Below are 25098 nucleotides of genomic sequence, written 5' to 3'. Positions count from 1 at the left end.
ATACAAAAATTTCATAAATAAAAAAGTTAAAGGCAATTTTCAAAAGGCCGAAAATTCCTCAGAATTCCTCCTGTGTCGATTTTTTCTGAGTCAAATTTGCTGACGTTTCGCCAATCATCCTGTTGGTTTCTTCAGAGCTTTACTGAAACTGTCTAGCATTTTTACTCTCGACCTGCTTATATATTTTTTGAGGGGAGCGGAGCCAAGCTCTGAAGAAGCCAATAGGATAATTGGCGAAACGTCAGCAAGTTCGACGCAGGAGGAATCCAGAAGTTTTGTAAAAAGTATTACAGTAGCCTGTGGATGTTTTTTTGAAAAAAAAAGCCCTATATCTCGATTGGTAGTGAAGATATCGTCATGTGATTTTAACCATTAAATGATAAATAAATAAATTAAATAAATAAAACACCCCAATTACGACTACCCTGTAGACTAAAATTCCTCTGCGGTTTACTCATGGGGATTACCTAATCGAAGATCAGCTTATTATAACATGTATACTTTCAAGTTCTTTCGCATCTTTCTTCTAGCTCACTTGTGAGAGTGAGAAGTTACCTTGAGGGTGAGTTGAGTTTATTGGGGATGACAAATGAATGAGTGGAGGGCAATGTTTTCAATTGCGCCAATATCGCTCAGAAAAGTCAGCCAAAACGGACGCTTTTCAAAAGTCGGGAAAGAAATTCTTACTGGCGCAGAGTTTCAACGCAAGCGTTCACATCCAATCGATGACCGTGCGCCGTCTGAAATTTTAGGGATTCTCCTTTAGCTTTCAGTGCGCTAAATACTCTGGCAACCATCCTCGCATCATTTCGATTCGCTAGCAAGTTTACGTGTAAATTGTGCCTTGGTGGCGATATGGTAAGGAGATGAAACTTTTTTCGTGCTTAATTCAGTAACGCGTTTCCTACGTGGGTTAATCATTTATTACGAATTATTGCGCAAATGTTTCAATAGTTTCGATTCGTTTTCGATGATCTTTACAGAAAAAAAAAATAAATACCTGATATTATTTTATCCCTAATACATAGGCTTTTTATAGGCACATGAAAACACTAACATTTCATGGAAATGAAATAGCAACCGCACTTGGATATTCTTTCGGAAACAAATTTCGGGTTGGAAAGTTACCGGCCATTTAAGCAACTAAATAAATCGGGACAGACACCTTATGTCATAGGTGGTACAAGTTGTTTACTATTTTTAGGTTTGCCGTCGACTAATTTAAATGATAAAGGTAACGAGCGCACATGTGTAAAGCTAATATTAATAAACAAATCCAAATTTGGAAGGGATGATGCAGCTAATATACTGGACGATTGATGGTTAGAAGTTAATCGAGAATACATTCTTTTCAAACATTTGAATTCTTGTTTATCGAACTAAAATATTTTTTTACGAGAAAAAAATAATATGACATTTTATTAGTTTTTTAGATTCACTGCTTTAGTATTTTTTGGAAATATTAACTATTTTTCTTTTTTTTGTTACCAAAATGTGATATCACTAAAACTCTGGTTTTCGCACAAAAATTTAATGACAAAATACTGCCGTCATTAAAACTAAAAACTGTGGAATTCACTAACTGTCAGCGGCCATGATGGTTTTTGAAGGCCGCAAGGTTTTATTGGTTGGAAACGAGATTTAAAGTGACTCGCGCATGTTCATATTGAATGTCGATCCTTTTTGATGTTGAATTTAGCATGTTATCAGCATATATCTAGAGTTATGGATATTCCAAACTAAAAATAAATAAATTTAAAAAAATAATATTATTTGATTTTCCTAATTAGAAACATACTGATTTATTAGCATTCCAATTAAAAGCTTTTAAAATCAATTTGTTTTAGAACAGTGCCTTAAATTTTCCGAAAAATAGAGATGTTATCAACGTGGGTTTTTAATTAAAAATAAATTGAAAACATATTGAATCCGCATAAGCTCTTTTGGTTATAATTAAATTTTAATTTTTAGTTCTACTTGAAATTCAGTAGTAATCTCATTTTTCAGTATGGGTTCGTAAACTATGCATTGGAGCTTCTGGTAATCAAATCATTTGGCGAAAAAACTTGGGAAACAATCAAGTAAGTACCCTAACTAACTAAGATGTGGTAGTGACTAAAGAGCAATAATTCATTACATTAAACATCCCTGGTAAATTAATCAAACCTTATCCTATTAAAATTTACGCATTAACACTGTTCGCGTAACTGTAGAGTGTAGTCATCTTATTAACAAAAAGAATCGATTATGATTGCTCATTAGCATAACCATAGCCTATAAAATAATTTAATTACTTCCTCCAATCCATTCATAAGTCACAATAAAAAAATTAATACTTACCATTTAAATTTGTCCATTTGCGAACAGGTTATACAATAACGTCCCCGAATACAGACTTTAAAAAAAATATTTTAATTGGAATAATACCAAATTCCCAAAATATTGGAAAAAAACATCTGTAAAGTTTCACAGGAATACTAACAGAAGGGAGGCTAACGTTTCAACAGACACATAGAAAAATATAAAGTAATAACTTCGCTGAGCCACTTTGTTGAGGGAGAGTTCATAGTTAAAGTAAAGTGACTGGTTATTGCTGATAATTATAGTGGTAATATTGGATAAGAAAATTTTGAAGGTAAAAAAAATTGTGGTAATAAGTTGTCCGCAACACTTTTAATTCTGAAAAAAAATTGTGAAATAATATGTTATGTACAAATTCAAAAATGAAGATCTAAAATGAACTAAATATCTCCAGTAATCTGTTTTATTGGCAAAAACAAATTCACGCAGCTAAAATAAGAAGTAATATTTTATAGTGACCTCTGAATTAGGTCCCCGTTTTTCCTTAAAAGTGTTGAAATTAGTAAATATAAACAAAAACTTATAAATTCTGAAAGAACGCTTATACAAATTTAAAAATGTATTATAAATAAATTTAGTTTTGGGAACAATTTAGTTTAACAAGTTACATTTTGCTACAAATTTAGGCTATGAAAATGTGAGTTTTATCCTGAATATGTTTCACTTTTTCAAAATATTTTTAAGAAGTTGAATTGCAGGGAAGAAATAATTTGAGTTTTGACTTTTTTTCCTCTTATTGATTTTCGTGATTTTGTTATTATGTGTTACATTTAAAAAGTTTTCTTTACTTAACTTGTAATTTAGTGTACGCAGATCCACTATTGAAATCCCCCTCGATCGTTGTTCAAACAAAAAGTAGACCAGACTGAGAGTTAATATTTTCCGTGATATCGTCCCAACGAAACCTTTTCGTCGTATTATCGAATCGACTCGCATTATCCTTCATTCCAAGCTTTCGGCCGAAAAAGTTTTCATATTAAGAGAGACTCAACGAAAGGATTTCTTTTGCAGGAAGAATGCCGAAGTTCAGATGGAAGGTCAATTTTTGGTACGCCAGATATACGAGGACGAACTAACTTATAATTTAATATCGGCTGCAGTCGAAGTCTTAAGTAAGTTTAAACGAGGTAATAGATATTCCGAATGGAAATTTGGCGATCGGGATAGATGCTTTTCTAGGTTTGATTGGACTTCGATATTTTTGCATCAAAATGCAGATTACATATATTGCGCCAAGAATTTAAAAATTTCGGAAACTTGCCAACCTTATCGAAATCTCTAGGTAGAATATTTATGAAAATGAAGAAATGTGACTATTACATATTAATCCCGCATAACTACTATGCTGGTGAAAGGTTTTTTTTTATGTATATGAAGTTAAAGACGAAGTTCTTTTGAACCAATATTTTAATAGAAACTGGAAATTGAAAGAAAGAAATGCTATTAACAAATATGAAAGTTTATATGCCCCTTACAAACGGAACCGATGGCTGCCGTCAAAGCTATCAAAAACGCGTTTTTGGAATTAAGAGAAAAGAAAGAGAAATTTTTAAAAACTAAAAATATATGTAAAAATTAGTCAATTATATTAGTCAATGGCAAATATTTTAATAAAAGATAACTTCAGTATTTTCATTTTACATATAAAAGATACTAGATATAGAGATATAGATATAGAGACACCATTGATGCTTTTGCAAAGGTTGAAATTTATCACCCTGAATGTTTATGGTTTATGTTTATTTTTGAGGCAAATTGTGTTTGCTTAAGTTCTTCTAAAGTTAGATTCACTTATTTCTTCAAATATCTAATAAGCAAAGTCTTCAAAGACTTTTTCCTGAAAATGGTTTTAGATCTTTTTCTTCTTTTTAAATAATAAACCATAAAAGACCATATCCATTATTTGGATCATTTCCTTAAAATAAAAAATGTTTTGAATATGTAGAAAATGCTTTTCTGACCGAACACGGGTAGAGAGACAGACGCTTTTGGGTCAGTCGTGCTTACGTACAGGGAAATATCTATCACGTATAACACCATGTTATACATATATTTTTTATTTTTCAAAAAAATTTCTTCTCTCGCCATTAATTTTTAAAAAACCTTCTACGGAATGTAACACCAATTTTTTCATACATATTTGATTCTTTAAATATTCGTCTTCTCTTTCTCTTAAATCTAAAAACGTGGTTTGTCAGTTATTATTTAGTAGCATTTTTTTCTTGCAAGTTTTAGTTTTTATAAAAATATTAAACTCTGCAAATTTGAGTTTGAATGTTTGTAAGTAAGAAATGTATGTATGTATATATTTTCTCAAATCGATAACCTATTATGATGTATATGATGTATAGGAGGTCATTATTGGTAGATTTAAAATCCGTCCGGCGTTTTAGACCCGAATCAGAATAACAGTTCCTCAACTGGCGAAAACGTTAACCTATTTGTTATATTCTAACCACTTTGGCTAAAAATCTGAAATTTTGCAGTATAACATAATGTATTTATTTTGTTTATTTATTAAAATACTTTACAAAAAATAGAAACATTAGCCGGAAAGCACATTTAAATGAAAAATTCCAGAACTTTCACCTAATTTAAAAGAGTTTCTAGCTATTTAAAACTAACGTTATAAAATTGACTTGGAGCTCACTAAGCACCTGATGTCCTACCATCATAATAATAATTGTTGGTTTTAATATGCAAACCTAAACAGACGTTCCTATTCGTTGTCCTTCAGTCTTCACCTTTCATTGTGGATTTGCTGGTTCCGTCATACAAGCTTCTCAACCTCGTAGGTAATAAAAACTCCATCACATACGCGTTAATTGCTTAAAAAGTGCCTGTCAATAACTTGGGTTTTGCCCCTTTCTGACAAACAACACATAATAATTTTGATGGAAAGGTTTCATTAGAGGAAGATAAAATGCAAACTGCATAAACATTCTCGCAAATCTAGTAACGAACGCACTTTGATTAACTAATATCAAGCAGCGGCGTCCCTTGATCGTGACGTTTCGTTATTAACATATACATCACACGTACTTTTTGATCTTCGGCGACTGAAAATCGAGTGCATCTAATAATTTATGAGGTGCATCTAAACCGCTACACACTTGAAATGGATAAATAAAATTTGTGGGATGTTCTCGAAAGTTTTTTTATACAAACTTCATTGCCTTAAAGAAGTAAATAGGGAATGGAAAAAGCTCTTTTTAGCTGTTGTGGATATAAAAATACTAAAACAATACAATATAAACTTTGTTAGTGTGTTAGGTAAATATGAAATTATGGTTTTGGCTTGACAATATACATTATTACGTATCCGATTTCAATTATCGAATACAATCATATTTTTCAAAATACATAAAGTAAGCGATGAAAGCAATAAAAAAGCAGTTCATTCTTGATTTGATTATTATAAGATGTCATACCTATTTTGAACCGTTTTGGAGCTGAAAGCAAACAGACATAATAGTGATATATATTGTGTGAATTTTGCCTAAATTTGCATCAGATGCATGAAAAGAAGTTCAGAAGAATAGCGATAAACTTTAAAAACTCCATAAACTAAACTTTTTATTTAACTATTAACGGTGTGAGGAAACAGATTAGGCGTCAACTAAGTATATGTGCACATGTGCACAACCCTCTAAATTTGCAATAAGTCTAGAGTTACATATGTTGCAAAATGTGCATTTTGTATGCGATAACTTAAAGATAATATAAACATAAAAATTTTCACATTTTTTTATATTATCTAAGATATACGGCCATGGTAAGGGTAGCTGTGACAGCGCTGGAATATCCCAAACTTCTTAAGAAATCGCCTCATACAAGCCTCTAATAAGCCATAGACATACGCTTTTCGCGAACAGCAAAAAAAAAAAAGATTTTTTTCAAAAATTTTCTCGCTCATTGTGGGTAAGCATTCATTTCGCTCTTTTTAAGCTATTACTAATGTTTTTTTTTTGTGCGCTAACTTTTAAACTTGACGTATTCGTTTGTAAATTTTTTCATATACTGAAAAACGCACTAGGATGCAAAGTTATTAAAAACTTATAGCTAAAGGTGTCAAGAGAAAATGCTGGGTTGTTCGGAAAGTCATTTCGTTTTTTTTGGGGAACATGAAAGACAGTTTTCGTATAATGAATAAATATTTTATTAAATTATATATTGGCCATTCTGATCCAACACCTTTTACCATCTTTCTGGCAGTAACATAATTCCCCTCTCAAAAAAGTTTTGGTCCTTGCTGGCAAAAAACTGGCTCAGGTGGATTTTGACATCTTCATTTGAGGTAAAGGTTTTGCCATCCAAAAAATTTTGCAGGGACCGGAACAAATAGTAGTCGGAAGGCGCCAGATCTGGAGAATATGGTGGATGTTGCAGTACGTCCCATTCAAGCTCTAAAAGTTTTTGGCGAGTGACCAAACTTGTGTGAGGTCTCGCATTATCCTGGTGGAACACTACACCCTTCCTGTTGATTAATTCGGGCCTCTTCTCTTTAAGTGAATCATTCAATTTGTCCAGTTGATGACAATAGACTTCTGAATTAATCGTTGTATTGTCCGGCAAAAGCTTAAAAAAAAACGATTCCTTTGACATCCCACCAAACGGAGAGCATCACCTTTTTTTGGTGAATGTTGGCTTTTGACACGCTTTGAGCCGGTTCATCTTTTCTGCTCCATGACCTCTTGCGTTTAACATTGTTGTATACAACCCATTTTTCGTCCCCAGTAATAATCCGCTTCAAAAATGGATCATTTTCTTGACGTTTGAGGAGCGAATCACACACGTCAACGCGACGACACAAATTTCGCTCCGTAAGGACATGGGGCACCCACACATCGAGCTTCGAGGTTAAGCCCATGCCTTTCAAATGGCCATAAACAGTCGAATTCGACAAATTTAATCTCTCACCGATCTCTCGTGTGATTATTCGCCGATTTGCATCAACTAATGCCTTTATCGCATCTTTGTCAGCTTCGACCGGCCTTCCAGACCGTGGTGCATCTTCGACATCAAAATTGCCGGATCGAAATTTTGCAAACCAGTTCTGGCACTGGCGTACTGTTAACACGCCTTCTCCATACACATCCGTCAATTTTTTTCTCGCTTGGACAGCATTTTTACCTTTTCTGAAGTAAAAAAGTAAAATTAGACGAAAATGCTGCTTATTGCTCTCCATATTTAAAAGGGCACCAACCAAAAACTACTGCGTAGAATTAATAGAACTTTTTCACACACAAGCCTTGCAATATCAGCTCTCAAGACATATAATGGTTATGCGGCTTAAGTGTGAAGTTGGTTTCGAAAAAACGTAATTAAGTCCTCTGACGGGAAAAAAAGGAATGACTTTCCGAACAACCTTATATATTACAAAAAATACCTTTTCCGCCTGTAGAAGAGCTTGATATGTTACGTGTTTATTTTCAAAACATTGAAAATGTTAAAATATATGTGATGGAGTCTTCTGCAGTGTTAGTGTTTTATCCGCGTTATTGTAATATATTTTTTTTTAATATTCAAACATATGAGAATAGGAATTAATTAATACTGACATTTTTTATATAAAGCTGATGTTTTAACAGTAGCTATATTTTGCTAAAAGAACGAATGTTAACATTTAATAATGGTAGGTATTCTGAAAATATTCCCAGAAGGGGCGACTCTCTGATATAATAGATTAGGAAAGAGATATCGATATGCGGTTTTCACTAACGTATTATACCTTTAACTGGCTACCTTTTGGTGCAATAAAAGTGACATCGTTGCATTTAAATCAATATATTCAGAACAGCGCAGATGGCCGAACTTCCAACGACTCCAAAAAATCATTCTGCTTTTATTCACATTTATTTACGAAAATGTTTGGACCCCTGCAACCACTTTCCCTTAAAAGGAAAGCAAAACCAATAATACGAAGATCGAATCGAATTTATCCCTTTAACCCTTTAATGCACATTTCAAAATCAATTTAGGTACATAAAAAATCATTTATTTTTTTTGCAAAGAATTATTATTTATGCTTATTCTAACCAATTTATGCAAAAAAAATTATTGATATTTTAAGTGTGTATGGTAAAATTTTAAACAAGGTATGATCTGTTCATAGATATAAGAAAGTATCCAATTGCTTTGGATAATTCGTTCAAATCAATTGGTCACTTTCTTATATCTATGAACAGACCATACTACGCAGAGTCCCACGTCGCACTAACTGCACTAAAATTTTGTTTCTTTTCTGATTTTTTTGCCCGTGCTGTCTTTTCTTAAACAACATACCGCACAATTTCTATAAGGTACAGCCTTTCTTCGCACTGCCTTCTTGACTTTTGTACTCAAGTGATATTTCTCATTTCTTCTATCAGTTTTGTTCTGTATTTCAAATTATCCATCCCTCTTACGTTCTTTTTGTACAAAATAAAAGAGTTGAAAATAGCAAAATCAAATAAATGCGTAAATATTTTTTTATAATATTTATCCCCCGTTTTTAAGTTAGTTAGTAGTCATGTAAGTGTTGATCTAATCTATCGACGCCTTCCATGGTGTTATTGCAGTTCACAACTAATTTAAGTTTCTTTATGAGATTTCCTTCTTTATCTTTCTTTGCAGTTAGGACATTTTCGGGATTGCGAATTGTCGAAAAGAGCCAAATTTCTTCCTTGTCATACCACTTCTAATAGACAATCTACTAACGACAATACGACCTGTGAAGTCATAGGCATGTCCTTATATTTTTGGGATATTATAGTTCCTTTTCAGTATAAATAATAAACGAATACAAATAGCCTGTTTTAGATTCGCAGAGGATGTAGATTTTTATCCCAAAACGCGATTGTTTTAGAGGGATGTACTGGATAATCCTCTTTTGTACATTAACAAACTTTCATCGACACTCATGTCTCGTTCGGGTATATAAAATATACACACTTTTCTTATGATTCCTTATCATGTTTCATATGATTCATTATCAGAAAAACGTATTTTCTTATGTATGAATATCGCTTGTAAAGACATTAGTTTTGCAAATATTGGAGTAGCAAAAACGTTTTTAGTTGTTCCAACGTTTTTTCTTCTGGCTTTTTTAGTATTCCTTGAATTATATTTATGCATATTTTTATAGACAATAAAACATCTGACGATCGTGGTAGTTATTGTTCTGCATATCGATTAGATTCGGTAACCAATGAGTTTTTCAATTCAATATCAAATTGGAAATAACCCAAGACTGCAAAATTATCTGCATTGAATGTACAACCCGGAACATCAATAAACTGGAAACGTGGTGGTGCTGAACTGTACTTATTTGTTGCCAGATATCATTCCATTCGTCATCATCCTCGCTTTCCTCCGAATCCGATTCTACATCGCTATCGTCACTTCCGCTTTCTGATAAATTGGCATACTCAAGTTCAGAATCCTCTTGGTCAGACATTTGGCTGAACAAATTTTTCTAAAAAAATTTCTAAACTTTCATTACAAAAAAATCTTACCTGCAGATTAAATACCTGAGATAAAATATATTATATTGTTAGACTAGCGAAAAACTTATTCTAGCAAAATGTCTTGGATTTTCAAATATCACTGCATAAACTACACGTTCGCACATGAAAAAGGTAACTTTTAGAATGATAATGTGAGTCACAAATATCTGGCTCTAGTCTTAGCATAAGCAAACGCAAATTCCGAGAATGGCAATAATCTACCAACCAACGTAACAGCTACTGACTTAAAATATTTGGAAGCTGTAATATTTTGAAACAAACATTAGAGTGGACCTGACGTTCACGGAGCTGCGCAATTCTTTCGGTAAACGTTTCCCGTATATGTCAGGTGTGCATTAAGCGGGTAAAATAGTGTTAATTTTCGTTATCTGTAATCTGAAATTTAAACATAATTTGCACCATTTTTTTCACCCTAAGTTTTCAGTTACACTATATGTAGAATTTCAGATAAATAAACACTAAAAAGAAAGAAATTTGGTTTTTCTAAAATATTGTTTAGTCCACCTCTGATAATTTAATTTTGGTAGGAATTATGCATCTTAATCCACAACTTTTATTCCATGACTCTTTTGCGGCTTAAAAGTAACCCATACAATCCCATTCAACAAGTGGCAACCCTGTATATCTACTCATTGTCCAGATACCATGCCGTTGCAAACATTGCAAAATTAACCTTTGCGGAGTTTCCAGCAGTTGATGGAAGATATTATCGACTTTTTTACCAAACCTTTAACGAGGAAATGTGCTCGTCGAGCCCTCGAAATGACAAAACGTTTTATATTGCTTCTGAAATCGTTGACGTATAAAAATCAATGAGCTTTTTATGCACGGTGCCTGAGTTTTCCATTCACGGGTGAAAGTGGAAAATCCGCGTGAAAGCTCTATTTTGAGCAAAACGTCGTTTGGGAAGGTTGGAGGCGCGATAACTTTCGAGTGACTCGTTTTTATGAAGTGGCACTTATTCCCCGTATTAATATTATTGTCCGGGAAAGCGTTTCAACTTTGATTTAAATGTTTTTAATTAAATTGGAAGATGTTTTTATATTACAACGTCACAATAAGGATACAGACGAAAGGTTTTAAAATACAAAATTAAATTTATTTATGCTAAGCAATTGGCAAATATGAAAATATTATCTTTTTATTTTAAATTTCACCTAGTCTACAGGTTGTTAATTAAGTATGTAGTTTTACTTTAAGTAATTATTCCATAGTAAATTTGAAAAAATATGGGTCAGCAAGATCTTCGTTTTTGAGATGCATGATGTTAAAGTTTAATTTTTGTTTTACCCTTTCCCAAAAAATATTAAGTAATATAATAAATTGTTATCTGCTTGTACTGTAGTGGGCGTCACCTACATGTCTCTTTAATCTTTCAAAACATTATAATCTTTTTATACGTATTGTGTCATTTTGTGTCATTTTACATAGAAATCGCTAGAAATTGCTATCAGCAGCCCTTGCCGATACATGTGATTTGAAATGGGAAAATTTAAAAATTATTTACTTCCCTTTTTGTAACTCTACCAGTTATAAAAATAAAAATGAAAACCTCCGTATCTCAACAACCAAGGTCTATATATATACCAAATTTTTGTTTTAAAAAAAACTATGAAATCATTCCCTAAAGTTAAATATTTAAATAATATCCTGCATACGAAGTGAAATTTAACTTTAAAAAAATGGAAATATTTTTATTCTTTCTAACGTTAGAGGTTTCTGCTCAAAAATGCGAAAAATATAAAGATCTTTAAATTTATTTGGAATTTTGTTCCTATATTAGGAATAACCTACACTTCATAAAGTTGGACTGTCGAGTTCTGTTCGCTCCAACACAAACTCGTGACTAAAGTAATTAACTAAAACTTGAGGGTCAATATAGTATTTCTTCCCAAAAACTAGCATGCAATTTACTAAGTTCCAAAACCTGAGCAGTTAAAAATAGTAAACAGAGTATATGTATAATGTGATATAGGTCCAATAAATATACTATTTTCTAATAAATTGGGCTTTTCTGAAAATAAAACGTCACAATCTTATTTAAAATTTGTGGATTCAATCGAGAACGCCCGGGAAATTAGGTGCTAAATAATTATTTATCTTTAATTTCTCCACCACGTCAAGCTCAACTAAAAATTTAAAATAATTTTGGCTTTACATGACAAGTTAATTGACTGACTGATACTTTCTTAAATTTATCCTAGAATCACCAGAGCTAAGTATTACTGAAAGGTCGACTGTAATTTACGAAAATTTTATTGCGTTTAATTTCGGTATTTAGCAATATGGCTATATTCTGAGGAGCGTTTTTTTTATCTAGAAATTCCAGCGAATACAATTCTCGAACTGTTCGGAAAAACATTTTTCGAGTTCTGCCAAGATTCGGGATACGACAAAATCCTTCAAGTCTTGGGAGCGACTCCCAGGGATTTTCTTCAGGTAACAATGTTTGTTTTACTTGGTTTAGGTTTAAGGAATTCCACCGAGTCGCCGAAAATCGAGTTTCCTTTAAATGCTTTAAAATATTTCCTATTAAATTTAGTCTTTTTTTGATTCATGCAATATATAAATCTAAGTAAATTTAATGACCAAAGCAATTTGAATTGGCCTTAATTTTAAATCAAATTAGGCAGAGCGTTCCTTAATGATTTGTTAATACTAATTAATATAAACGTTTTCAATTTTGAGATACATGGTGATAAAATTTAAAAAAAAATGTTATCTAAAAATCGATTCGAATATGTCATTGTAAGTGCATTCGATGCACCAGACTTTTTTTATTCCTACCAATGATGAGAAAAAATGGTAGTCACTGCCATATCTGCATAAATGTTACTTTTTTCATTTTTCTTGAAGTGAAAGTGGTACATTTTGCAGCACTGACTGATTGATGCCACGTGCCACGCTTACTCAATATGAAATTGGCACATCTTCCGGCAATCCAGGTAATTCCAGCAAGGTATTATGATAGACAAAATTAAGTAATTTTATTTGAACTCGTCTTCGGTAAATATTAGAAATAATTCACCTACGTGCTAGGAAGTCTTTCGTGAAAAAACGCCTAGCTTTTAATTTACCATATCATCATCACTAATTTTTAATTCATTTAAATAGATTATTTTAGACAAGAACAGTGCAACTAACAAGCAAAATGCAAGAGGTGACTTTTATGCATAAGTGACAAATAAAATATTCACATGAAAGGCCACAAAAATGTCACTCCTGGAAAAAAAAAGGAAGTGCTTACCGAGTTTGAGACAGATACTCTTAATAGTTTCTTAGATATTATAAAAAAAAGCCCAGCCCAGCAATTATTTATTCCCTATTACTATTATACCATTAGCGCATCATTAAGGAATACCCTGTAAATCCAAAAGTAACTTGCAGCGCCATCTCCCTGCTAGAAGCCACGTTTTTCGACACTGAGTAAATATTTCTTATAATAATCTTAATGGTACTCCCGGATTAAATTTGGCTCGAATTATTTGCAGAACCTCGACGCTCTACACGATCATTTGGGAACTCTCTATCCGGGCATGAAGGCTCCTTCTTTCCGGTGCACGGAACGGCCAGAAGATGGTGCGCTTATTCTGCATTATTATTCCGACAGACCTGGATTGGAACACATCGTTATTGGGATCGTAAAGGTATTTCGGAGTTGCAAGAAAGAGGTTTTGTTCAAAAAGTTGGTAGATATGTTTAAGACAACATCTATGCGGGTATATCAGGTTTTATTTATCAAAAATAATTACTAAAAGTTTCAAAAAAAAAAACAAATCCAACAATTTTTTTCATTTGACCATCTCTACCCCAAAGGTTGGATAAGATCCATAAACGGTAATGGCACAGGCATCTGTTTTTGTGGTTTTCAAAATATTCCTTTCCACAATACATCTTCCATCCTAGCAACTTCATCATCTAATGACGATTATTTTCTTTTACTTTGTTTTTTATTTATTATTATTTTTGATTTCTGACTGGCATATCTTCTCTGTCTGGATGGCTGTCGGTTTTAGTTTTCCCCTGTCTTGGGGAAATTCTTTAATGCAAAGAAGGCATGCCCATTTAGAAAAAGCAGTGTTTCTGTAACTACTATGACCACCAGTAAAATAACTGCACCCACTTTAAAAAATATAATGGAATTTTTAAAATACAAAGGAATTAAAGGAGAAAAATAACACACTTTCCGGACCAAAAATCATAAGTATATTCTTTTTAGTATTAAAACTGCTGGCCGTCTCTAACAATTTTGTCATATAGAGAAAACTCTTGACACGATATTGAAAAATACGTGATGAATAAAAATATTCATTTTTTTCTCCGTATAATTAAATAACAAGTACCAGAGATAATGGTGGATCTTTCAGACCGTCGCAAGCAAACTGCATGAGACCGAGGTGGAAATTGAGATCCTCAAAACCAAGGAGGAGTGCGATCATGTCCAGTTTTTGATCACAGAAAAGTCCGGACCAGAACGACCAGCGTTGCCGCAGATTGACGAGATTGAAACTCTCTCTTTGGGTAATAAAAAATAACGCAGTTTAAATCATTAACATTTTATGCAATTGTGAATCGAATCCAAATGTTTCTTAAAGTTAAGACTTTTTTAATTTTTTTTGGGTAACTTGAACACAAAGAATTTGTGAGACTATACGACCAATTCGAATGTATTGTCATTTTATATCAAATTATACAGAGTGTTCCTTAATGATTTGTTAATACTGAGTCGGGTAATTCCTGAGCTCCTTTAAGTAAAAAACTTCATTAGAAAGTCTTGCAGAGTAAGCAACCTAATTTTTTATATACTCGTCCCTTATGTTAAAATCAGAAAAAATACCTTTAATATTTTCAATTGAAATAAGTCAAAAACCGACAGAATTAGGCGGTAACGACAGTACTTTCAATATAAAAAAATTAATATCCTTTCAGATTTTCATCAACCATAACTCGATAGCAAAAAATACGATCAAAAAGCAAGATCCAAATAAGTTTCAAATTTGTGAAAAAATTCATAATAAAATTTAAAGTTTGATCGCCCTGTATCTCCGACACCAGCGAAATTTGTATCAACATGTCGAGATCAATCATAATATTTTAGTATCTAGTATCTCCATTGTATGAATCACCCTGTATAAGCTGTCATATTATGATTTACTTCTAAAGTTCAACAACGAAGTTGCATCTACCTTCTCGATATCATGCTTTGAAGTTTTTGCACAATCTAAATTTCAAAACAGTTTTTTATTGAGGTTTTTTCAGTTTTTTTTTCAAAGTTGCAGCATTCCAAATTGTTGTCAACTTGATAAATGTTTGTCTTCAAAGAACACAGTTTGAAGTTGTTTCGTTAGTCTATTTTCATTTATAATTCCTGGGGGACGGGCCAGTGGATTTGCAATTTTATTTCGTTTAAACTTCTATCGGGTTTTGAGTGGTAAATGTCTGTTCTGGCCTCTTTTATTTGATACAATTAATATCATCATTTAATATCCTGGCATCCTTTTATTCGTTCTTTCCCCTACAGACTAATCCAGGTTAATCCGGCGTTGTATTAGTAACCTCAATCTATTAATGGTGCCATTAATAAACAATAGGTGTTCAATAATTTAAGCAGCGTAATCGAAATTTGTAACCGCCGTTGCGAAACCGATCCATATGTGTCATTAGGAGTCGCCATTTGCGGAAAATTATACGACTCCGAATACGTCGCAATTCTAACGGAATTTAGTTTGAATATCACTTCGTCGGTTTAGGAACCACGATGCATGGAAAATCGGTAACCACGACACGCGAACATGGAAATGGATAGGCATTTGCACTATTATTCTTTATGTGTTTAATGTTAAACAGCTTCGTTTCACACAAACGCGAACGCAATTAAGCAAGGGACACAAATTTCAATAGTTTCAATGTACGAATCCCCCGACACCTGCAACCCGAAAATTTCCATTGCTATCCGCGTAAAATATCTTGTGGTATTTTATAATTTGATCTTCCTGCTTAATGACGATCTCAAAAGTTATTCTTGTGGGCTCCTATCGGCTTAGTATTTTGCATATTCTTGGGATTTTAGCATATTTATAAACAAAAAAAAAATTACATTTTAACCAATGTTTGCGGAGAAATGACGTTCATAGTAGCACATAGGTATAAAAATGTAATAGACTTAACTTTCTCGCAATAACACGCAGTAATAAAACTAAATATTTATTAAAACAAAACAAAATTACATGTGCATTTTAAAACAAAATTTAAAAATAACTGTAGCTTTCAAATTCACATAGTTAATCTGTGGAAAATATGCAAACATATCTAGAAAGTAAGAGCTTAATAGAATTATGTGAAAATACGTAAAAACAGATATTAACACAAGCACCCAATGTCATATAGCACCCACCAATTAGTAAAAAAGTATCGCGTTTTTATTTTAAAAAGGAATACAAGTTCAATCATATACTGAAAATTGTTACGTAGAATCTCATGCGCAAATAAAATGGATTTTTTTAAATTATTTGCTAAAATCATCCACTATATGGTAAGCGAGAAAATCTCAAAATTCTAAGCAACTTAAATAAAATCTACTAGTTATGATAAAAGGAAAAACATTGCCATCATCAGGTAAAACTACATGTTTCGAAGCATTTCTATCGTACAAAGTTTCAGTAATATTAAAAGACTCTTGGTTTTGGGGTCAGCCACAATGCTTTCCCTTCTGTATTTGTCTTTTAAATTTTCAATTCATCGTAGTGTGCATTAACGACCATTTACCCCATAGGGACATTTCAGTTCGTTGGGTTTAAACATTAAACTTATATTATCATGCATCATAGGCTAATTGACTTATCGCTGATATTTGGTATCTTCGGCGAACATTTATAGCTCTTCTTTCCGCGAGGACGAGGCAGCTAAGGAAGAAATAATGGGTACAGTCTGTTCATAGATATAAGAAAGTGACTAACTGATACGAATCAAGGAAAGACCCAGGCAAGCTGTAAGAATGAAATATCGCAGCGGTCCGTACTTTGCTTAGAATTTAATTATTTGAGGTTTTGTTAGGAAATATACTAAACAATATTTATTTATTTATTTATGTATTTATGTTTAAGTCTAAAATAGAATTACAAATTATTTTTAGTACCTACTTGAATTACTTAAAATTATTCACATAATATATCAGAATGAGCATCGCTATCATCGCCTGTTCTAATTATTATTTGTTCTATATTATTTGCAATATGGATATACGATTATTCTGTTTTTTCTATATGTTTCGGGTTTAGGGATGTTAAAAACTTCGGTTTCCATAAGTTTGATGACATTGGAGTTAACACGGGGAAAAACATTGTTACGACGAATGGCACGAAAGCTTTTGTGTCACATGAGGAAGGGATTTTAGTCAACTGTTTACTGTGATAACTTGCATTGTCCATTACAATGACGCTATTAGAAAGAATGTTTGGAACTAGTCTGTTTTTAAACCAACTTTCAAATAAAGCAGCGGTGGTGTCTTCAGGATAATCCAGAGAAGAATCTTTAATATTTTTCGCAGACAGAGAACGTCCATTTGGAATCCAACCATCTTTAGAGCCAGCATGCAAAATAGTTATTCTTTTACCTCTTTTTGATGGTGCGTTTGTTTTCCACTTACCAGTTGAGTCAACCCAACCCTTTTCCGGGGTATCATAAGTGTCGAACCAGGTTTCATCCAAGTAAATAATTGGCCTTTGTTGTTCTCTGTAAATCCTATTTTTTTCCGAATTCTAAAAAACTCCATTAAAACTTGCCTTTTGTCAATTTTTTTAAATCTAAAACCCATGTGTTGAATACACTTCCTTAAGGTAGTTCTGCCACATTTAACACCCGGTTTCATCTTTTTCAAGCCTCCTCATTAAGATATCTAATGTAGGCACGATTTGTTCCCCGCATAACTGGTAAATTTTACGCCGTATTATATCTTGATCACTTTCATATACACTCGAGAAAACGTCAGCATCGCTTCTTTTTTTCCTCGCTGAAATAGGATTATTCACAATTTTCCATACAGTTGATGTTGGAATTTTCGTCAATGTGGCCGTTTCTTCTAAATTAGAGTCAAATAAACATTGTTTATAACTTCCTTAGTCTCAATAGAAAAGTGTTTTCTACATTTGGGCGGGAGCATCTCCTGAGATACACTAAACTCGCACATATTTTGCAGAATTCGCACGCGATTCGACACACGCTGTATTACACACGAAATAAGAATGATTACTAATAAACTTAAAAGTAGTTTACCAAACCAAGATATAAAATTATTTTCTATTAGGGACCACAATTTTACCTGAATTTAAATTCCGAAACTTTAAGTAATAATCTTGTTGCATTGTATGTTAATGACCACCCCTGAATAATCCCATTCAAAAGTAATTGGTCACTTTCTTATATCTATGAACAGATCATATAACTAAAATGATTCTCAGAAATACGTAACAGCCATGATAGGATAGGGATAAACTTAATTTATTTTGTATAGTGTGCCTCAATCACCATCGTGTCAGACGAAAGAACCTTCAAATAAACGCAAACGTATTACCATAATACACTTTGGATCAGGAGACGGACTTGTCCCAAACTGCTTGCCGTTGTCTGCAAAGATTATTAAGGATTTTAGCTTGGATCATCATGAGGATACAAGTGCCGAACTTTTTGAAAATTCGATTCAAAACAATCTTTTAAAAAATATTCCCAGTAACAGTGTTATATATGCTACGCAAAACATCAGCCGCATCAAGTTCAAAAACTGAAATCCAGGAATATTTGTTACAAAATGATATTTATTTTGAATTCAGTTACAGAAAAGCTTATTCATATGCAGTTAAAAACAGTATGTATGCGATAATTTAGCGGAACAGGTTGGGCATACTGTTATACGTCTTCCTTCATATCATTGCATGTTTAACCGCATAGAGCATTTTTGGAACCTAGTAAAATCGAAGATCAGAGAGGAAAATCTTGTAAATTTGATAAAAAAACTAATTAATTACAAAAATTCAGTACAATACATTATAAAAATTGAGGACTCTTACATTTATATACAAAACAATATAAATCTTGTTATAATTAATCTCAAGGACGACTCTGATAGTGAAATAGAATTAGAGTTGGACATTTAGAATAAGAATGTAATTATGAATAGATATTCCTGGCTATGAATTTATTGTATATATTTCATGTCGTTGTAATGAAATAAGATTATATCCACCTCGATTAACAAAAAAATGATATTATTAGCAAAACCTTTGAGTGTCCATCCCACCGCACTCGAGTTTTATTGCTGTCGGCCCGTAACTGCAGGCAAAAGCCAGCACGATGAAGATTGAGACAAACTATATATATTTAATTTGCGTCAATCCGTCAGAGATTTACTGACTAGATCAATTGTGAGGTTACTTTCAGCACATTAAAACACATTCTCAATGCTTATATAACACATTTGTGACTGTTTCGTTCTACTATTCTATCGGCTTTCCTTTTGTAGCTTAGAGGTATGCTGTAAAATTTACTGTTGGGCTTATGAGCAATTCCTTGACCTGTCATGATAGCTAATTTTGCAATGAGTTTAGCCATCACAAGATGGTTCAGGACTTCGTAGAGGTTTTCGTTGTCTTGATGACATTGGAACCCGGGTGATATCGCAATTGCTCTATTGGGAATCTTTTTAGTGCTGTAATCTCTAATTTGCTTGCCAGGTTGCCCATTGGAATGGAAATTTTTATTTTTGCCTCGAGGTTATATACTTCAGCTCTCGTTGCAAATTTATTTTTCATTTCTATAACAATCTTGCGAACCGTGCATGTACACGTACGAAATTATTTCACCACACGACCGACGATAATCTGGGTCCGATAATTATTTAAATGTACCGTAAACAACCTGTTTCAGAGCCGAAAGTAAGTGCGTCCACCTTCTGCAGCATATATCCATTCCACATAATGTTCGATAGGAACCTGAAAATCGTACAAACCGGATCGACGGTCGCGAGAGTCATGCCCAAGGTCATCGAGGACAATTGCCTCGTCACCGACATACTCGACCCGGTGAGCAAATAGTTTTGTGGTACAAATTGCCCCCGGTGGGCGTTCCCTAGCGGCCGAATAGATTTCCACTCTTTTCGCCTTTGTACGCATATCTATTAACATCGCAGTCAAGAACTGTATGATATATTTTCGGGGCTATAGGAGTTTTAAATTATAGTGGGAGAGAACTTACGCAATCATTTTTGATCAAACGTGGCTTCAACAGCTTAATTAACAGTTTTTGAAGCTGTGCACATGGTAAATGTGCCACCTATTACCTTTTGAGGCTGGGTTTACATAAACTATTTGCATTGATCTAAACACCCAATGGCGATCAATCATATGTCCGGCTGCCATACATACATAAATCAAAATGTCAATAATTCGCAAGAAAAGGTAAACTCCGAAAATTAAAAAGAATGGACAAATATAACCATAAGAGTCGATGTGTTGTCCATCGGAAATACTATAACCAATTTTTTATGCTCACTATTGGACCAGCGGAATGAATAAAAAAATAGGTATAAAATATTAAGTTTTTACCACGATTTTCAGAAATTTCAAAAAAATTAAGTCAAATTAGTGGTCCCTATGAAAAACGTATTTACGGTAACTAGCCGTAAATACTTATCAGTATAAATAGTTAAATGATGCGAAGGAGTTTGGAAGTGATTTGAATTATGGTTTACAATTTGTCATGGAATGTTTTTTGTGACTTTCGCTCCAAAACTAACTAACCAAAACTATAAGAAACATCTAATCGCTGCAGGTGTTCCAGATCTGCGGTCGGAACGTTAAAATAATTGACGTGATTATTTCAATATATTCTCCTAAATAAGAACTTCATTAGTTATTATAATAATTTACAATAGAGAGAATGACTTTGCAACCGTACAAAGCAATGTTAATATGTAGCGCGAAAATAGGCTCCAACAATTTCTTTGTTTACGAACAAATCCTTCTAGAAAGTATTCACAAATAGCTGATATCATGCTATAGCGATACTATCATTATGAATTATTATCACATAATAACTTATTCAACTTAGCAAATCACCGATATAGCAATTTGCCATTTATTAAGTTTACTGTTTTTCAGATTCGACCGCATTTGGAGCTAACTTTCGAAAACATCCTGTCACACATTAACACGATATACGTGTTGAAAACGCGCTCGGGTGTAATGCAAGTCGATGCTCCTCCGGAATACCGATTTTTGAGGCTCAAAGGTCAAATGCTCTATATTCTGGAATCGGATTTGGTAATATTCTTGTGTTATCCAAGCGTGGTCAACCTGGATGACTTGACGAGGTGCGTAGACCAATACTAAAAACCGCAACCATAACTAGCAAGAATGTATAAGGTGCTATGTTTTTTACCAGCAATTTGATGCGGTTCTGTTTCCACTCCAAATTAAATTTAGTCTTTAGGTACTTTAATTTTAATCTTTACGTAAATATATAATGTCTTGGTAGATCCCACGAATTCTTCCATTCCGGCATTTCCGTCGAATAACATTTCGTTACGAACCTTTTTGCCCTACATAAAAGTACCCGTATATAAAAAGTGAAGTGAAGTCTTGTGGTAGCAACATTTTGCGTTATACAATATCCAGGACGGCATTTGGACCAAGCTTCTTCAAAATTATCGGGTTCTTCAAAAGAGATACTAAATATTTAAGAAGAGTCATTTAGGGATATTTTGCTTATATATTTACTACACTTCTTTATCGACTATAATTATTATTATGTACGCACGCAAGCTGGGGCATCTCTTTCCTTACTACTGAGAAGGAGCGCTCTAAGGTCTCAAGTGCTTTTTCTGGTTCTAAATAAATGTCAATTATTCTTATTTATTTCAAATTTTCGCCCAAAATTGCTGGCTTACTCAGGAAGCGTAAAATATGGGAAAACATACTGTTTTATTATACCATCCTAATACTATTGTTCTAAAACCAAAACAGCGATATTGAAAGTAAAACACGATGAAAATAATACCAACCAAGAAAAGCTTATTTTTAATTTATAGATACGCTTTATATATATAATGGAAAACTGCACCTCCTGTAAATAAGACCAAAATGTTATTATTTTCAAACTCTTCTTTCAATAGCGCTCCTTTAGTAGTGGATCGCCTTGGGGTGGTCATATGCAACAAAATGTTTTTCCATATTTTAGGCTTCCTGATTAACCCTATAATCTGGGAGGAAAATTAAAAATAAATGGCAGTTACAATTAAAGGGATATCTCGGCGTGACTCGGTACCTGGTTGAAGATTTTGGGTCATGCACAATGTATTGAATTTATTACACTAAATGCCATCATGAATTTATAAAAGACTAGATTGTTGCAGTTTCCTGTTGGAGCAACGTTGGAACCAATCTCAGAATCCAGAATATCCATCAGAATAATTATAAAATCTTTCTTATTTCCCACAGGTTATTTCTATTTTTCTAAATAACCAATGCGAGTTTTTGTCTTCAGAGGATACCTTTTATCTATATGTCACACAACCTTTCAGGATATACACTGACATTCCGTCTTGGTCTCGTTAACAGTTCGCTATTGACATCAAACCATCGGACTCAAATTAATGCTGGACACACACATACATTTGATATTTAAATTATATTCAGCGTTTTGTGGCAATGATTTTAATTAATTAATGATCTAATCACCCGTAGTGACTTGTGATTATTCTTATTCGATCCAAAACTTCAATCGTACTTTCAAATTTGATTCCAGGAAATAATCGTCATTGGATCATGTAATGTTTTTCTTGCAAATTCTAGCTATAGCCATAAAACAATTCTAAACAATTACCCTTTAGCAACAATAGGTACACGACCGAAGTTTTCTCGATAAAAATATTTGCAAATTATTTTTTATTCTTGTACCTATCGTACGTAATTTCGACTACGAACACAAACGAGGCAACAATATGCCCAAACACCATAAACACGAAAACAAATTTCAGATTGTGAAAACTTAGAGTTTTCGTACCGTCTGCGTCCGGATCATCCAAACCGAAATCGTCCAGGCTGTGATCTTTCCTATGCAGATATTTCGGGATGCGTCCCCACTTCTCTATCAGTCCTGACGCTAGGATCCTATTCAAGAGAAGATTAACCCTTTCGTAAATCCAAATGCCCTTGAACATTACAAAGTTTAAAGGAAAGGTCACCACGGGCTCCGACATGAAACACTGCAAAACTTTGGGGTTGGCGTTCGTCGTATAGATTTTGATCATGTACTCCAGAAAGGTTTTCGGGAAACAAACCGCCGCCTTCTTCTCCACCATCACCTGTTTCACACAGAGCTCGTAATTTTTCACCTCGCAACTTACGTATTTCGACAAAATCGTACGGCTCGCAAGGGTGTCGTCTTGGAAGAAGCGCTCAGTGTTTGCCGTAAAATACGTCGTCAAGTTGTACCTATAGATGTCGTTGACGGACACGTATTTCTCCTCGAATTTGTTATCCTGCGCCAAGATACTCACCAGATCGGTTTGGTACGCGCTGTTGTAACTGAACGCTAGGAATAATATCATCGCGATAACCAACCTCACCCTGACCGTCTTCGGTAACAGGTTCACAGAAAAATTGACCGACATTATCAAAATGTTTTGGAATATCAGCCCCGGGTCTTTGTACGAATTCCGTTCGATCGGTGATCGCTTGGCTATCGCGTAAATGACGCACGTGGAGAGCAAGATGGAAACGACCAATAAAATCCAGACGTCTGGTTGTATCACCGCGAGCAAGGCGAGCCATTGGAGGGTGGGTATCGGGTCGTGCGGTGCGCACCACACCATGGACTCGAAGGCGTAGGGTAGACTCGCGTCAAAGTACAAAGACCTCTCGTAAGTCTGAGCGTAACTACCCACGATGATGTGGGCGTGGTTCGTAGCGTTTCGCAGCAACTCGAAGGGCCCTTATGCCAACCGAATTAGATGATTTTCATAGAAACTGTCAGCTGCTATCACAGTAGGTTTGAGGGTAATGGTAGGGCTAAATTATTATCCAATGTTCCATTTCAAAGTTCGAAATATATTTGTTTATTAACCATTAAGGCGTAAGAATAGAGTTTATTTGAAAAATAGCTGAAGCTATTTTTTTTCCTAAAAATGTTTTGTACGAGAGTCGTGTTGGAGAGTAGCAGAACATACAGAACATTCTTTATACCACAATAAAAGAAGTCTCTTAGATCATAAAATAAGTTTTTACTTGTTTCTCAGAAAATACTCCTAAGTCTGCGGAAATCAAAGTTCAATGCTTATTCTAGTAACATTAAACAATAAAATTATGACACATCTATTTTAAATTGTTTAAATCATTTTTCAATTATTAAGTTAATTTATTTGTCATCAACCAATAGAATAAGTCACAGGTGTTTAACGCCTCGTTGTCAGGCCATCAGTTACATGTGCATTCTGTGTTGCGCACGGCGCTGCCGATTTGGATCAGCTGTGCTGAGAAATATGTTCTTTTAAGTGTAAGAGTAAAATAACGACAAAACAGGTAAGTAGTCACAACATTAATGCAAAAATTCCCTATCACTATTTTTGATGTGGTAATAGTTTAAAATCACAGCTGCTTAGAGAGGCCTACCCGTTAGTTGTTTTGTAAATATTTTCCTAAGTAATAAAATCGCTGGAAGTAATTTCTAGGTTCAAACTTTTTCCTCGATTCCTTAAACAAAACACCCAAGTCTGCTTTTAAGCCGATCGAGCCGGGTACGAAAATTAAGTTATTTTTCGCATCCGCTGTAAAGGCTACTTCAAAATTTATAATTTTTCAAAGAAACTGTGACTGGCTGCTGTACAAATATTCTGGATTCCTACTGTGCTGGCTATTGATGAATCGAACTCGTAACGTTTCGGCTGTTGGCTTCTTCAGAACTTAACTGAAACTGGTTTGCGTTCTACAGATAAACTGTTTGATGGGGATATGAAAATTGTCTCGGAATAACTGATTCATGTATTGGTGAAAGCCAAAGTATGAAATCAGCACGGAACTTTGATTTGCGTACACGCTCATCGTTGTAGAACTGTTGTACAATATGCAATTAAAACAATTAATTGAACGAAAAACATAGTTTTACTTTTAATTTTAAAGACTTCTATTGTTTGTTATCAATTAAATAAAAAGTCATTTCAGATTTTTTTCTTTATTAACCG

General features: G+C 33.7%; 2 protein-coding genes across 3 annotated transcripts in view; one reads left to right on the top strand and one right to left on the bottom strand.

Annotated features, from left to right (window-relative positions):
• The first annotated feature begins 776 nt into the window (after positions 1–776).
• The window catches only part of LOC132704904 (guanylate cyclase soluble subunit beta-1), a 39450-nt gene continuing 15128 nt past the window's right edge, over positions 777–25098 (top strand). The window contains exons 1-9 of one of the 2 annotated variants that reach the window (XM_060675219.1): positions 777–858; positions 1040–1234; positions 2008–2081; positions 3373–3473; positions 12190–12308; positions 13361–13516; positions 14237–14390; positions 19788–19942; positions 21020–21231. In XM_060675219.1, coding sequence (XP_060531202.1) covers positions 1226–1234; positions 2008–2081; positions 3373–3473; positions 12190–12308; positions 13361–13516; positions 14237–14390; positions 19788–19942; positions 21020–21231 — 980 coding nt within the window. In that variant the 5' untranslated portion in view covers positions 777–858; positions 1040–1225. The remainder of the gene's footprint in view (positions 859–1039; positions 1235–2007; positions 2082–3372; positions 3474–12189; positions 12309–13360; positions 13517–14236; positions 14391–19787; positions 19943–21019; positions 21232–25098) is intronic. The other variant, XM_060675221.1, reaches the window with a different exon arrangement.
• Positions 21983–24801, bottom strand: LOC132704907 (uncharacterized). Its single transcript, XM_060675225.1, has one exon. It carries the CDS (start codon positions 23731–23733, stop codon positions 22798–22800), a length of 936 nt encoding a protein of 311 aa, XP_060531208.1. The 5' UTR covers positions 23734–24801; the 3' UTR covers positions 21983–22797.

The sequence above is a fragment of the Cylas formicarius genome, unplaced genomic scaffold, assembly GCF_029955315.1.
Source record: "Cylas formicarius isolate icCylForm1 unplaced genomic scaffold, icCylForm1.1 PGA_scaffold_7__23_contigs__length_41026272, whole genome shotgun sequence".
Classification (NCBI taxonomy): domain Eukaryota; kingdom Metazoa; phylum Arthropoda; class Insecta; order Coleoptera; family Brentidae; genus Cylas; species Cylas formicarius.
Note: the sequence above shows the minus strand (reverse complement) of the source record. Positions and strands in the feature narration are given on the sequence as shown.

Coding starts and splice junctions, on each gene's coding strand:
- LOC132704907 (XM_060675225.1), bottom strand. CDS start 23,733: ATGGTGTGGTGCGCACCGCACGACCCGATACCCACCCTCCAATGGCTC.